Here is a 16,395-nt window from a genome sequence, read left to right as displayed (position 1 = left end):
TGTAGTGAAAGAATTCGAGTATGTACTTGAGGAAAATTCTGTTAAACAAAAAACTATTTTTAAAACCTCAATCCTGTAATTTTAATTTATGCTTTTCATTTAAATTTTCTTTACTTTTTGATGGTTTTGGGAATTCTTCCTATGAAAAAAGTCCAATAACGTTTGTCTCCTCTATGCACACCCTACTGCAGTGCCTTCCAATGAGCTGAACAGCGAACACACCGCGATTTTCGATTTCAACTTGTCCCAGGCGTCTCTTTTCGCAACTCGCGGGCACTATTTTGCATTTTGCAATATAACTCTCCGTTCTCAATCCTTCTCTTCTTTGTTGTTATTGTTACCAAAGTGACAAATTGACAAGGTAAAGGCCGCAAAAGCAAAAGGGGTGTCGGCTTAGGCGCGTGTCGGCGCTTGAAGTTGTTTTGTTATCATTTTTGCGTCAATGGAGTGAGTCGCCGCGGTGCGAGCGATGGCCGTGTCCAACGCACACCTCAGCCTGTCCAGCTTCCTGCTGTCTGGCTGCCTGAGCCTGCTCGCGGTCGTGTCCCTGCTGGCGGACGAGGAGGCGGTTCAACTGGTGCGCGCCTACACGCCCGTGCTGCTGCTCGGCAATTACGTGCTCGTCAACCTTTACCTGCGCCTCGTCCACCAAGGGTACCACTACCAGGTAAGCAGAGAGAGAAATTGATTTAACTGCCGCTTTTGATTTTATTGATTGATAAATTGAATTTAGATTGCAGTGAGGGCCACCTTCTTGGGGACTGTTTTTTCGACGGGATGCCTCATTTCCGTGTTTGCTCCACTTTCCTGGCGGCCCCTCGGCTTGTGAGTTTCCTCGTTTTTTATTGAGTTTGCACAGGGTTTTATTTCTCCGATTTTTGTTTCATATATTATGTATTTTTCATGTTCACCAATACCTTGAAGGTGTTTTTTACACTTATATGCTTTCAATAATTTGTTATTTTTTGCCCATGACCTTGAATTGAGCCATGGTAGGCAGAAAATAATGGCAATGAGGACAGGAAGGGTATTTTTAAACTATTACTTAACAAAGCAGCAGAGTTTTTACACCTGTAACCGCAAATTTTGCATATTTTTCTCGCGGAAGGAAATTTAACAATTATTTTCTTGTGTAAGAAATTGTTCAAAATCGACTCGTCAAATTTGTAAATCAGTGGTGACAATACCGGATTTTAAAATAATGCAGCCCTGGGTTTTCAACGAAAAATTACTATTTTAGAATTTGTTTTGACCTTTTCTAAATAGGTTCGCTAAAACTCAATATTTTATGGGAAACGCTGCATTGCAAAAAAAAATCGCCGGTTTAACCACAATTTTGCAAAACTTGCGATCCGTAAATATTTAATGTCAGAGGACCAATAATTGAATTTTTCAAAAATAAATTAGTTAATTCATGGTTCTTCCCGATTTTATTCGTTTTTGTTTATAATTTTTAAAAATTGGCGCAAATTGTGGCCTTTTCGGGGGTCAAACGCGGAAAATGTTTGGAAAATCTAAAACTGTTGAATTTTTGCGTTTTTTCCGCATGTAAACCAGCGGTTTTTATAGCGTAACTATAGCATTTAGCCTTTGGACTGTTTTCCCAATTTATTTTAGTAATTATTTTCTTGCTTATTTTCACAATGTTGGAGATTGCAATAATTCTTTTATACTTTTAGCTTCCTAAAATAGCTATGAAGTTTAATTCCAGAATGGTTTCACTGGCAAATTATAATTATTAAAAAAAAGGCGAAATGACATTTTTTTATTTTGTTTTTTCAAGCAATTTTCTCTAATGAAATTTTAGCTTCAAACCTATGCATCTTTTTCTAATTAAAATAAGACAATCTTATGAAAAAATTTCATTTAAATCCAAAGGAAATCAACTAGTATTAAATTTAAACATTATTTCCTGTTTCTCTTTTTATTTTTAACAGGTTTCTAAAAATATCTCCGTCAATTACGGAAAAATCACTTGAAAATATATTTTTTTAAAAAGTCTCAAATACTGGAAATATAGAAAGTTTCAAATACACATGTCTTCATTTCATCACGCATTAAGTTTTAGATGTATTAAATTAAGATGGCTTAAAATACATTAAATTGCGTGATTTCAGCTCCTTTGGCGTCTAAAAATAAATCAGACGCACAGCAAGAAATAGTCCATCGTCTTAACATCCCAACGTCCATTTTTAAGGACCATTCCAGCCCTTTTTATTATTTTCAGGTACATGATAACAATGGCAATATTCCACTACTCCGAATTTCTGGTGACCGCTTTGGTCAACGCTCGTACGCTCTCCCTCGACTCGTTTTTGCTCAACCACAGCAAGGAATACGGAATCGCCGCTCTTGCCAGCTGGATCGAGTTTTTCCTCGAAAGATGGCTGCTGCCTGGTTAGCCCTTTGACATAAAAAACCCCTCAACAGCAAAATTAACCCTTAAAATCCAGAATTAAAGGAGTTTTGGCCCGTCGTCCTCATCGGAGTGATGATGTGCGCTGCTGGCGAGGTTCTGCGCAAAGCAGCAATGATGACCGCCAAGACTAACTTCAACCACATTGTCCAGAGTGTCCGCGAGGATGGACACCAGCTAGTCACGAATGGAGTGTACGCCATTTGCAGACATCCCAGCTACGTCGGCTGGTTCGTTTGGTCCGTCGGCACACAGGTATGAAAAATAATAACAATTTTCTTAAAATTGGGAAAAGAGCTTATATTTTCCTGGCCTACCGTTTCAATTTGTTTAGAAAATTGGCTCGGAAGTTAAAAGAATAATTGAGAACTATTGAAAACCGTGATTTTTTCGCCAGATAGAAAATTTACCTCAAATTCGCACAACGTTGGATAGATTGCGACAAGAGAAATCAATATCCAGCAAAAAACCGTTCTATTTTCTTAACAAAGTCAGCAAAATTGCACTGATCTGATCTTTGCCTTTTTAAAGAAATTGTATTAATTAAAAATTAAATTCAATGAACCCTTTGCAATGAAAATTGCTCTTTATTTTTCTCCTTTCAAAATCGAATTTTTAAGAAAAAAATATTTTGTTCTGTCCTCTTTAGCTGATGCTTTGCAACCCTGTCTGCCTACTGGCGTACACACTCGCCTCCTGGAAGTTTTTCCAAACGAGGGTGCTGGTCGAAGAAGTTTCCCTCCTCAACTTTTTCGGCGACCAGTATTACCAGTACCAGCAAAAGGTCCCAACTGGACTTCCTTTCATCAAAGGGTACATGTGAAACTCAGCATTTCTCTGTCAGTTGACTGATATTAAATTTAAGAGAGGCTAATAACACAATCAAACCTGGTTTCGATTAATTTTCTAAATATTTTTATTCAAATAGAACTTGTGTGTTGTCACATTATCACTGAAATCACTTCCTGCAGCGCGTATATAAATATTAAGAAAATACAAAATTTGTCTACCCATAGGCACATGCTGATAAATAACATTGCACACAGTCATCTGATTGACAGGCGTTGAACTAGTTTACTCTTGCGTAACTCTATATATAAATCCCACATGTTTGGTTTCTGTACTTTTCTTATTACTGTCAAAGGCGCGTTTCAAAGTATGAAAGGTACAATGAATAGACTTTTGAGACCCTCGTAGATCACAGAGAGACTTGATTGGCTTGAACAAGGCTGAAGCGCCGAGGGAGGAGTTCAGGCTGAGGAAGCCAACTCGGTCACTCCCCCGTTCACGGAAGGCACATTTTTGCTGCCGGCTGTCTCGAGAACCTCCTGAAAGCACTCCTTGTTAGTCCGTTTGTCTTCTCGCTCACGCAGTCTAGGCAGTGCCGACCTTTTTGCTGTAGGGCATGATCCTCGGCGTTTCTGACACAGGAGCCGGCGACGGGCTCGACTCGTGCAGCTCCAGCGGACCAAACTTCCAGCCGCCCTCGCCGTCGAATTGAAGGATGTGCGAGTGGAATTTCCTGCAAATTAAAATCGTATTTTTATTTAGATGACGGTTATCTTTCATATTGACTGTGCTACTCATCAATCATTTTTATTGGTTTTCAATTCAAGGGAATTTCGCTGTTCAACTCAATTTTTTTGATAGAATATTAATGAAGCATTTCGGTGAATTTTATGATTGAGCCTTGATTTATTAAACCACGGATAGGTAGAAATAAAATTTTAGATCATTGAAAAATATTTCTTCCGAGGATTATCTTTTATCTTCGAAACCTAAGTTTTATTTTTTTACCGCTAGTTCTCGTGGAAAATTTTTTAATATTTTTCTAGAGCATCAAAGTTGACCGAAACTGATCGATTTTTATCATTGAAAAATGTCCATACACTGAATGAAGCATAAACTGTGTTTTGAAATTAATTTTAGGACATTTTCTTCAAATCTCCAAAAAACTCAAACCGTTGAATCGGAAAATTTCCACTACTAGGTGGTTCACACTGGGAAAGGCCATACAAATATTACAAATTCAATGCTTTTTCCACAAACTGAAACGTCGATCTTAAAAAGGCTTCCTTGTTAACTCCGACGGCAGTGTGAACGCATCTTTACAAATTATAGAATTATTTTAAAATGCGATGCGTCTTTTTAAACTAACTCAAAACAGCCTATAAATACTATAATTTCGAACAAACCCCTGCTAAATAACCAAAATGCAGAGAAAAATGCTTTGAAATCTGAATTTTGCTCTCATTTTAGCTCTGAAGAAAATTTGGATCCTCATATCGTTAAAATAAAAAATTTGACTCTTTTGTTTAATATTTTGTGCTTATAATAAAGTATTAAAAATCACAAACACGCATTTTTCATGTGAAGTTTAACAAAATTCATATGAATTAAGATGAAAAAATAGCTCAATTTTCGTTTCAAGATTTTAAGCAACAAAAAAGTCTCAAAAATTAGCCTTTTCTTTTCTTAAAGAGGAATGATACTGGAAAAGCCGGGAAAATGCTTGTTGCCAATGCATAAACTCATCGCTTAGGATTCAGTTAAAGCCTAAATTGACCTAAGGAGCGCTGTAATTTTTTGAGAAAATTGGCTGGAAAGTTACCGTGCTTTTCAAATGGTAATGGCTGTCTCCTTACTTGAAATCCGATTTAATTTCAAAACCAAGAGTTTCCCCAATAAGTGGCATACACCGTTGGACAGATCTCGACGAGATGAATCGGAATATGCCAAGAAAATATGTTCAAGCACTGTAAATTTTGGAGAAAATTGGCAAAATTTGAATTTTTATTGTAGGAAGGTCATTTTTTATTATTGAAAATTGTTGAACAAATTGTTTATCGGTCATTGTTTAAGGCATCCAACAATTTAAATAGTTTTCAATTGTTGCCCAGTATCATTCCACTTTAAAACGAAAATTATACATAGTTAGAGAAGAAGAATTGGATATGGTCCAACAATGAAAACTTTGATTAAAAACAACTAATTAAACTCCAAACGATTTTTCTACAACAATTAAAAACCATCTCAATCAATACATTGCTGATTTAATTTTTGTAATTACCATAGTGATGGTCTGTGGGTGATGGTGAGCAGGGTTATTCCTGCGTCTTTGGCTGCTTGGTACATGGCACCTTCGACGTCCAAGCTGACGGCGCTGGTGCACTCGTCCAGTAGGGCAAATTGCGGCCTGGAATTATTATATTATCACTGTCAGGAAGCATATGAATAAAACTGCTGGAGAACTTGCAGATTTGTAATTAACACAATGTACTAGATGGGTGATATTATGAGCTCATCTAAAGCAAATATTAAAAAATATTATTATACAATTTTCTTACGGAATAAATTATTTCTTTTAAAACAAAATAATAAAGTAAAATCAGACGTACTTGTGGTAGAAAAGCCTGGCCATGCCCATTCGCTGTTTCTCGCCGCCGGAGAGCACGTCCTTCCAGTCGGCTTCCACGTCCCAGCCTCCCTCGCGGGTGACAATGTGTCGCAGACGCACCACGGCCAGGATGTTCTCCAGGTCGGTGTCCGCAATTCCTTTGGCTGCCATCTCCTGCACCGTGTCAGGATAGATGACCTGGTCGCGCAGGTTGCCCAGCGTCATGTACGGCCGCTGCGGGATGTAGAACATGGAGCACACGGCGGGCCGAATCAGTTTTCCTGAAAATTAGAAAATTTCAAAGATAAGAATTTTTTCCAATATCATTTTTTAACTGAATTTAGGCATTGAAAAGTGAAAAATAAAATGTAAAAATGAAATTTATTTTTTATTAAAACTTTATGGAAGTTTTAAATTGATTTGAATTTCTCCAGGGCAATTAATTTATTCAAATTTGGATTCAATAGCTATATATTTCAAACAAAGACAATAATTTCCTAAAAAATTAAAAGGCAGGAACAAATCTGAAATGATATTACGTACTTTTTTAAACTTCGGGGCTGGAAATTTTTTAAATTTAAATTTTCATTTCTTTCGCTTCAGATATATCAAGCTTTTTACTTTGTACAGAGTCAAATATGTTTAAATATTTCATACTATGGTCATTGTAAACCTTTAAAAGCCAACTCCTTGTCAAAAAGTAATTTTTTAATCGATCCCGTTTTTCAGAAAATTATCCCAACGACAATTATTACAATTAATTTAGCCTTGAACAAAACAAACCTGCGTAGATGGGCCAGAGGCCGCTGAGGATGCGAAGCAAGGAGGACTTTCCGCAGCCGTTGGGGCCCGTGATGAGCAGGTGGGTGCCGGGCTCGACGGCGATGGACAGGCTGCTGACCACGATGTCGCAGTTGGGCGTGACAATGGGCACCTCCTCGAGCCGAATGCTGCCGTCCTTGCTCTCGATGATGCGGCCCTTGATCAGCGGCTGGCCTTCCGAGTTGAATTGCACCAGGCAGCTCTGCGTGTTGACGCCCTTCGAGTTGGTCACTGCCGTCCTTTGGTACTCGCCGCGGCTCACCTCCTCGAACACCTGCAGCATTTCGGCCACGCGTGCCGTGTATCCAGCCAACTCCACTATTTCCTGCAAGCCATATTAAAATTAAATATTAATTTATATTTAAATAAAAATCTCCTGGATTCATCATGATCACAAAAATATATTTTTTAATATAAATAAATAATAGTAAAATTGACTTTTGTGTGACAAATTTTGGCCTCGAATTTTTACATTCTATTTTATTGAAATAAAATTCATTGATAACGTTTATTTTCAAAACTTTCTATTTTTAGGCGATGGTATACCGCATCCGCATTAACAATTTTATTTTAAACCACTTCTCTGTAAGCCAAATTTTAAATTAGAAATTGATTAAATTCATCTGTTTTAATTTTTTTTGTACAGACTTAAATAAAAAAATTCATTTTTTACTCAAGAAATTCCAGACAATAACCATTTGGTGATCAATTTTAATCAATTTTAATCAATTTTGTCTCCAAATTAAATCCGAGGACAAAAGACAATACGCAACAACCCGGATTGCGTTCAATTCCGTCGCGGACAGGCCGCTCTCAATAGGGAACGCGTTGAGCTGGCGGCCAAAAGGAGTGCGTTTTGCTCTCACCTTGTAGGAGGACATGAGTCGTTCAACTGCGTCACCGCCAGACACAAGCAGATTCTTGGCCGTGGTGAAGTACTGAGTCCTTTGGCTCACGCTGTCGCTGCTCGAACTTGAGCCATGGCCGGTGCCGGCTGCGAATATGTTGCGTGAATACATATTATTAGTGAATGCGGAATTGTTTCACCTTTCGTAAGTAATAATCTAAATTTACTTCTGCCGGAAAACATTTCACAGTCATTTGGTCAAAATTATATCCACAAAAAATAATTACAGTAAGCAGCCCTATTACTGGATTTTAACAGTAATTTTTGCTGACATTTTCCAATCAATTTTGACCAATTTCTGTCCCGGATATTTGCAAAATTTATTGATTGTTGTATCTTATTCATGAATATATAATGCAAGGCTGAATTTTAAATTTATTCAACATATTTATGGAATAAACTTTTCTATTATTTCAGCAATTTTTTTTAGATTTAATAAAATCCTTATAAATAAATTAAAAACCTAAATTAAAATTCATATTATGCTCCACAAAGTACTTGTCTTGTACCCGTTTTAGTGTCATCAGTAAAAATTAAAAATACAGATTGTAAAAATGAACAAGTTCAAATGTATTTTTTTAAAATAACGTGGAATTTTCTAAATCAGTTAAATTTAATATTTTTTTGATTTTCCTGACGAGAATGTGCGAAATTTAAATTTTTTTTTCAAACAAAATATAACTAATAAGGAAGGCCACTGCTAATTTTTATCAAAGGCCATACAAATTTAACAAAAAAAGTCGCCTTAATTTGCATTTGAAAATCGACACTGGCTTCTTTTCTGAAGGTGAAACGACAAGGTGAAATAATGTCTATTATTCCTGAGAGGATGTCCAATTGTTTGTCGAGGCGTGACGCAATCGAGTGAGTCTAACACACACACGACATAAGTGGAGTTACTGTTTTATTTATTTACCTTGACGTGCGCCTGTGAGGATCGGCAGCGAAACCATGACGAGGCCGGTGCCGCTCCAAACGTACTTCATGAGGAACTGTTCGAGCATCACATACCACAGACGCTGCCGGAAGATTTTGTTCATCTGGAAGACGAGCGACTTGTACGCCCGGCGCAGGTGGTTCAGTTCCACCTTTTGTCCGTTGTAGAAGGCGATTTCCTCGGCATTGGCGATCACCCTCGAGTGGATGGCGCGCAGGTAGCCTTTTCTGTTGGCCTCCTCGGACACCAGCTGGCCAAAGTGCGGAGACACGGCCTTCAGGATGTGGCCGGTCACCGTGATCACCGCGCACGCCAACAACGGACCTACAAAATGAATTTTGGATTTTTAGGACGGTTATATTAGGTCTTGGAAATATAAAAACTGATAGGGTTCGAAAATGGTTCGGTTAAATCGGTTATCTTATTTTTAATTAAAACAAAAACCATGATGAAATCCGAGAATTACAAATTTAAAATCGCAGTTTTGTTCTAAAAATCAGCGGGGTCCAGTTGTGCGAGAAAATTGGTTCCCACTGCGCAGATCCAAGATGGCGTCTGAATGTGGCTCTCTTTGGGTTGCCGTACGAGTGTCAAGAGTTTGTTTTTACGATCCAAAAGACAAAATTAGCACAAGTAATGCAAATTATGTCACAATATTGACGAAAACTTGGTTCTATTCGCACATTTTCACGTGACCGTTTTTTCGCGCCATACTCCACAGGACACACGAATCTGGACCCCGCTGCTAAGAATATTCCCAAAATAAATTATGCCAACCATAAAATAGGAAAATGTGTTCAAGGAAGGCCATACAAATTTAAAAACGTAATGAATTTTGGAAATTTCAGGTGATTTTCATTCTTAAATTTTTTGAGCATCAAAATTAACGGTTTTTGGTGGCAACAATTAACCTAAATAAATCGAGAGTACACATACCTTGAACAACGTTGGCGCCCATCTGGTGCGTGGACTGGGCGAGGGCGACGGTGACAAGGGCGCAGTCGAACAGGGGTTTGGTGATATGCGAGTAGAGATGCGCCACCGAGGAGGTGAAGGCGCTGATGTCGTCGGTCAGACAGTGGTCGGCGTTCTCCACGCGGCCGTCCAGGTTAGACACGCGGTAGTACGTCTGGTCCTGCGAAGGTGCAAAAATAACGCAAACCATCAGCACCTGGAAACTTGTAAGCAGGTTTTGCGAAATTGTCCGTCCGGTTTTTAATTTCGAAAAAAGAAAAAAATTAGAAAGAAATTTCCGGTTTATCAGACAATATTTGTATTTTACTTTCTATTTAAATTAAATTAAAAAAGTTCAGTGGGAATCAATAAATCTTTAAAAATTGGCCAGAAAAGTAATTTTTAACTCAGCAACTTTAAGCAGTTGAAATATGTATGTTGTACAGCAGTACAAAATCTGACAAAAAGCAGTTTAAATTATGAGGACGCCAATAAAGTAGAGCACAGAGAGTGATAAAAAATAATTAGAAAGGAATAATTAAGTTTCTCCAAGGTAAATTTCTAATTGAAAAAATTTATTTTCATATTTATGCTTTTTATAAAAACAAATCAATAATTGCAGGAAGTGGTTTTACTTCTAAAATATCTGGGAAAAAAACCACAGACTGTAAAGCACTGTTGTCAGTTGTAAATCGTTTTTGTCTAACCCTGACACTCGGGCCCTTGTACTCACATTGAAGTAAAGTCCGTATGCGTGGTCGACGAGGCGAGATCGGAAGGCAAGCGCCAGTTTGCACTCGAGGAACCTGATGGCGCTGTTGATGAAGGTGGCAGGTATGGCCACGGCGAACCACCTGAGGAGCCAAAGGGTTCAGTGACGCGGGGCAAAGTGCCGTGATTGCTGCGCTTATCAATCACGACAAGCGCGGAGATAACACTAGAGATCGATCGATCGCCAACTGACCTTGCCGAGAGATAATCACGAAATTTTCGTTCGGCATGCGATGCTGCAGCTATATTTGTGCTTTTTATGTACCTGCGGTCAGGTTGCAAACTGCACTCGCACCGCAACAAGAGCAATAACATTATTATGTTCAAATAAGGAGTTGTTTGTGGGAAAATTATGGCGGCTTTAAATTTTGTTGCATATATATAATGGATGCATTTTTGCCTTTTTAGGAAAAAAATATGCCAGAATTTTAGTAAATTTATCTTCACCACTGATGTACTCAGGCTTTTTTAAAATTTAATTTCACTTCCACAATTATATACGTCAATATTTTACTCTTCTTTCAACTTTTAAACATTTTCTTGATAAAAGTTAATTTAATACAGACGAGAAGTAGATTTTTCCTCGCCCGATTCGAAAGGGAATTACATTTCATTGCAGTTTTCTGGCCAAGGACGATTGCGGAAAAGTCAATCGTTTGCACATTTATTCGCACCATGTAGCGGCGTGCTCCGTGCTGCTCGCGACATGAGCTCCGTTTTTTATTATGAATAAACACACAAGGCTCGGTTTGTTGTTGGAGAAATGATAAGGGATTGCTTCACCATCAGGCATAAATAAGCAAGCGACCGTTTCAGCGCACATACGGTTCGAACTGCATGAGTAGAGCGAACTTTGGTCTTTCATTGAGGACGAGAGAAATATTTTTATATAGTAAATAAAAATAAACAAATCGATATTTATTTTGTAGAGCAGATGGTGCTAAAATGGCAGCAAAATTTTGTGGCTCAGTAAATTTTAAATTACATCCAGACCAAAAATCAGTTTTTTTAATTTTTGACTGCTGTTCTTGTATAAAAACCCTAAACGTGAGAAGTAATTTATTTTGGAGATTTTCTCACCTGAGAAGCATGAGCATGAAGCTTCTGGCGTCGCGTCGGACGATATGTTTGACGATGTGTCCTTCAAGCGCGGCAACATAAATGGAGAGGAAGGTTCTAGCCGCCAGAGAAAGGGTGTGCACCCCCAGCAAAGCGCTTTCCTTGCTCCACACGCCCGGTATCATCACCCGAAGCAATTTCTCCAACTGCAATCAAATCAGAAAAAACGCGATTTCAGCAAAATAATTACCACGAAAAATTTCGAAGCCAAAGGGTTGAACTGAAATATTTTTTCCAGTTTGGCCGGTATTTTTCCTCGCTGTGGTCAGAAGTAAAACGGGGGAAAATTACACGAATTTTAATATCAACCAATAACAGACGGAAATAAAAGGAGCCGTTTTTCAGCCGAAAGTCACGGCTGCTGTGGTTGATAAAGATAACAACAACCACACATTTATTTCTCGTAAAACAACAGTAGTGGAAATTAGGAACAAATTACCGTAGGTGGAATTAGAACGATCAACAACTTTTTATTGTAACATTCAATCAATCAATTTGGAACGGAAATCATTTTAAATCTCGGTGTCCTTTTTTTCATGAGGAAACCGTCTGATTTTTTGTTTGATTGTATCGAGACAATGAACATTAAATCAACACATGTATGTCTTGACGTGTGGAAAGAGAGAGAAGATTGCAAATATCAAGCTTGAAGCGCTCGGAGTGATTTTTTGTGTGTGCGCGTACCCTTTTTTTACTAATCTCTCTGCTCGGCAAGGACAAGGTTATGCAACGCATTTGCGGCTTAGATTAGCAGTTTTTTGTGCGCTGACATAATTCACCAATTTGCATGAACGCGGGTTACAAAAAGTCAGTCAACCGCGAAAAAATTCGTGTCTTGTCGGGAGTTGGGACGACGACGAAGCCTTCCAAGTGAAAAAAACTCACGTTTCTCGTGTTACGATAAAAGGCAAAATTAATTAGATCATATAAGTATTTAACAATTGGGGCTGTAAAATTGAACTGTTTTTCTCCAATCGTTAAATTAAATAGAATTTAATTAGTTTGGTTCATGTTGAGCCACACAATTATTTCTAAAAATAAATTAAAAAAATAATTACCAATTTTGAAAATAAGCAGTTGTTTATATAATGTTAAAATATAGTCACTTTAGAGTTTTAGCCTCGAGAAAAGTATTTTATTGCCAATTTATCGTTGTACCAGGTGTAAAAAAGCAACATTATTTGCGAATTGGTTCGTAGCGGGACTTTTTGGCGAGGAGCAACCGGTTGTTCAAAGGTCCGAAACTCACTTTCGCCCGCTTCAGCCTTGAACTAGTGTTCAAAAAGTGACAAGTGCGCGTGATTCACAAAGTCGAATATTGTTTCAAAACCGAATTGCGAACAAAAAAGCGTGTTTACCTTCGGAACGCAGCCGCTTTTCACCTACAAACCGAAAGTGACTGTGCGAATACGTAATCTGAAGGTGTCCATGGATTAATTGCACATGATTAAATTTTGATTTGTGTGCGCAGCGCGAGTGTCCATTCATGAAATCTAGGCAATTTTCTGGGTTGTATAAACATTGCATAACAAAAGGAGTTAACTGCGAAACGGCTTGAATAAAGTTTTAAAGGTTAAGTAAACTATGTATGTGAGATCCAAACAACTGTTGTAGAAAGGGAGATTCTTGCAAAAGTAGAAAATTTAAAATATTTAGAATATTTTCTGTTTCCCTCTTTTTTTAATTTTACTAGGATTTTTATGAAAAAATTAACTGAAATATAGCTTTTGATAATTTTTTTCGTATCTGAAAATTGGAATATTGCCCCAACAATCTCTATTTTTAGACGGGGTGTTTGAGCAAAGCAGAGCCGGTTTTCAGTTGATTTTTTATAGCAAAATTTTTACTAACTGGGATTTGATTGATTTTTTTCTATTTTGTTTCTTAATTATTTTAAGAGACTTCGCAATTGCTAGCAGAATATATTAAGACAGAGGTAAATATATTTTTATGAAACGGTAACAAATTGTGATATTTTTAATTACTATTCTTTGAGTTCGAGTAAATTTAAATTTAGTTTGAAAAATTAAAAATTTATTATGATACTAAATGCCATATTTTACTGACAAATGACCAGATTTTTACCATAGAAAGTTCCAACAACAAGCAAAAATGAATTGCTCAATCCAGTATATTTTTAAAACCTTTTAGGAATTTGTTTTTGGAAAGCCCTGACAATATTTAAACTTGTGTTTTTTCATCTCCAATTAAAGAGGTCAGATAATAATTATATTTAATTAGAAAGGCATTAGACGCAGAAATTACATTTTTACAGGACACAAAAATTTAATAATAAATTAACTGCTAACTTAAAAATTTGTTACTAAACTGACTTTTCCTCTCTAAATTTTAATAATTGGAAACTATGCTCATGACAATTTGTTTTCTAGCCAATTTAAACTGTGTTTAGAAGGTTTTAGTGCTTTCAGAAGGTCCTAAATTCTAAACAACTAGAATTGTAGTTTAAATGGGTTTTAAAATTCATGCTCATTAGTGAGTCCAATGACTGTTTGAGGCCCAGAAAATTTTTAACCGTTTAAAATTCACAGCCAAAGTGAACTACACAATTTAAAATCGATTTGATTTTTTTTAACAGACTTGGAGGCAATTTTGAAAGCTCTCTTGGGTAAATATTTGTCTTAAATTTCCTCTCTTTTTGAAAATAAAATTTTCTACTTAATTCGAGAGTGAAATAATTTGAAAATCAATTTCCCTCTTGGAAGAGTTAGAAATTAAAATCAAAGTTGTTTCCAGTTGATCCGGTTTTGAGTTCAGCGTGATGGTACGAGACGTGTCTAATTTTAAAGCGTTAGAGTCGAGCAGTATGTTGCGGCACTGCGAGAAGGCGACACTTATCCGACTTCCTCTCGACGCCACTCTCGTGATTCCATGCCACCGACGAGTGCGAGTGTGAGTGTGTGTGTGTGTGTGTGTGTATATACATATGTGAGTCGGGAGGGATTAAATGGCACGGCGTGCACCACGTGGTGCCGCGAGAGCAACTCGGCTCGTTGCGGCACCGAGCGCAGTTGTTGCAGCGCAAAGGGTAATTGCAAAAAGTGCCGTTGACCAGCATCACGGACCGATTCATAATACAATTGTTGAGAGCGCTGTAATTATGCATTCGATATTGAAAGTAGGCAAATGCGACGTGTAAATTGTTTCGCCCTCTTTACGCATACACGCAGCCAACCAGGCAGCCAGTACTAAAACTCAATTATCATTTTATTGAGTGAGCTCGTGGCTTGCAATATTTTCTGGTAAACGTGTATCTGTCACACGCCTTCGTTTTATCACGATTGCTCTTATCAAGCGGAAATTCAAGCCTTTTCCCCCTTGACAATTTTGAAGCAGCCGCAAGGAGTGTGTGTGAGAGAGAAGGTTTATTGATAGAATTCGTGCGTTGCATAACAATCACGTGTACTAGAGAAATTGACAGAATTCTCTAGAAGAATTAATTCCAATCTAAATTCCTGTCTTCCAACCGAATTGACAAATTAATGCAAAATTTAAATAAACTTCTTATTAGTTTAATTTAAAAATAAAATAAAATAGAAAGATAATGGCCATAAAATTTAATTCTAACTATTTTTTCTTATGGTTCACAATTTTTTTTTATTTATAATTTCGGTTAGGCAGGGAATTCTTTCAAAAATTGAATTAAATTGGGATTTTTCAGTAGGGTGACAGCGCCCATGAAAATATGAGATGAGATAAAAATTTTAATTTAACAATTTGCACGATCTAAAAAAATTTTGAAGGTTCATACTGATTTCCCTCGTTTCAATTGATCGAACTGTGAATTTATTTTCCTATTAGTTTAAAAATCTAGATTTTCAAAAGGGAGAAAACGCTCACCACTTGATTAGCATCCTAATTTTAAAGCAAATTTTAACTGAAATTTGAACGACACTCTGGACAAATTAAATTTAAAAATTGTTATATGAAATTTTTAAAAACTTTGTAGCATCAAGATCCAATTGAATGAGGAAAATATCTTAACAGCCATTTAAAAAAAAATGTAATTTGTCTGTGACCTTGATTAAACAAATAAAATAAAGGTGAATTTTGCATTTTGTGGTGAAATTTAAGTTCTAATATAAAATGAGGTGCGGGAAAATTTCCAGAAGATGGCCAAACGAAAAAAATTAAAGAATTTTAAATTTTCAAAGAGGGCATTACGGAAATCTGCCATACTACTTTTGCACGTTTGTTTTTCCAATATTTCACGAAAAACTAGCCACTCTACAAATATCTGTCACTATAAACGCGATGACATAACTCAACCAATTTTTAACAGCACTTCTCAATTCCGACCCCAGCGTCGTCATCTTCAATTATCTCAATAATTTATTATTTTACTGCCGCGCTGCTGGTCGCCCGTCCGAATGGAAAAATTCGGTGCCGGTGGAGCAGAACAGCTGACAAGAATGAGGAAAAAGCGGAGCGTTCGTTCGTTCGTTCACCTGGAGGAGGAACTCCTTGTTGACGCGGTGCAGCCGCTTGATGTCGACCTGGCTCCTGCGCTTCTTGATGGGCGGCAGGTTGTTGTTGTCGGCACCGGGCTGGCCGTTTTCGTCGCCGCTCTGCAGCCAGCGCCGCACGCGCGGCACCGACAACTTGGCCGCGTAGGCGGCCACGGCGGCCACGGCCACGGCGCGGCCCACCGTCTCGCGGGGCACGTTGTACTTGAGCAGGGCGTCGTCCCACATTTTCGACACCACCCCCGACATCGTGACGTTTGGTTTGTGGCTGGCTGGGTGTTGCTCGCTCTGCTGATCTCAGACCGTCGTCGACGCCATGCTCGTCGCCGCTATTCCGCTCGGTCGCTCAGTCGCTCGCTCGCGCTCTGATCACTGACTCACACTCACGCACCGCGAGCCGCGCGACTTGCTGCTCGCCCGCTGCCCGCGAGCACCAGCACCGACCGACCGACCAGCCGAACGCCAGAGGAGGGGCGCCGCCGCCGCCTGCCTGCCTAAAGAGGGGCCCCAGCCTAGGGTTGCCGCCTGCCCCAATATTCTTTTAATTAAATTGTAAATGAGAAAGGAAATTAGAGATTAAAGTGGAAT

The 16,395-nt window shown here is 38.2% G+C and overlaps 2 protein-coding genes across 2 annotated transcripts; one reads left to right on the top strand and one right to left on the bottom strand.

Annotated features, from left to right (window-relative positions):
* Window positions 1-239: 239 nt before the first annotated feature.
* On the top strand, window positions 240-3,303 carry ste14 (isoprenylcysteine carboxylmethyltransferase ste14). The gene is made up of 5 exons (XM_065477033.1): window positions 240-667; window positions 734-825; window positions 2,228-2,397; window positions 2,454-2,671; window positions 3,066-3,303. The coding sequence occupies exons 1-5, from the start codon at window positions 470-472 to the stop codon at window positions 3,237-3,239; spliced, it is 852 nt and encodes a 283-aa protein (XP_065333105.1). The 5' UTR covers window positions 240-469; the 3' UTR covers window positions 3,240-3,303.
* Window positions 3,304-3,314: 11 nt separating this feature from the next.
* On the bottom strand, window positions 3,315-16,189 carry ABCD (ATP binding cassette subfamily D). The gene is made up of 11 exons (XM_065477030.1): window positions 15,790-16,189; window positions 11,285-11,469; window positions 10,167-10,287; window positions 9,416-9,614; window positions 8,459-8,803; window positions 7,502-7,629; window positions 6,597-6,960; window positions 5,815-6,094; window positions 5,487-5,612; window positions 3,806-3,938; window positions 3,315-3,744 (listed from the first exon to the last, which is right to left on the bottom strand). The coding sequence occupies exons 1-11, from the start codon at window positions 16,054-16,056 to the stop codon at window positions 3,667-3,669; spliced, it is 2,226 nt and encodes a 741-aa protein (XP_065333102.1). The 5' UTR covers window positions 16,057-16,189; the 3' UTR covers window positions 3,315-3,666.
* Between the last annotated feature and the right edge of the window lie 206 nt (window positions 16,190-16,395).

Source organism: Cloeon dipterum, chromosome 2 (genome assembly GCF_949628265.1).
Source record: "Cloeon dipterum chromosome 2, ieCloDipt1.1, whole genome shotgun sequence".
In the NCBI taxonomy this organism is placed as follows: Eukaryota; Metazoa; Arthropoda; class Insecta; order Ephemeroptera; family Baetidae; genus Cloeon; species Cloeon dipterum.
The sequence above is the reverse complement of the archived record's forward strand: the minus strand, read 5'-3'. Positions and strand labels throughout refer to the sequence as shown.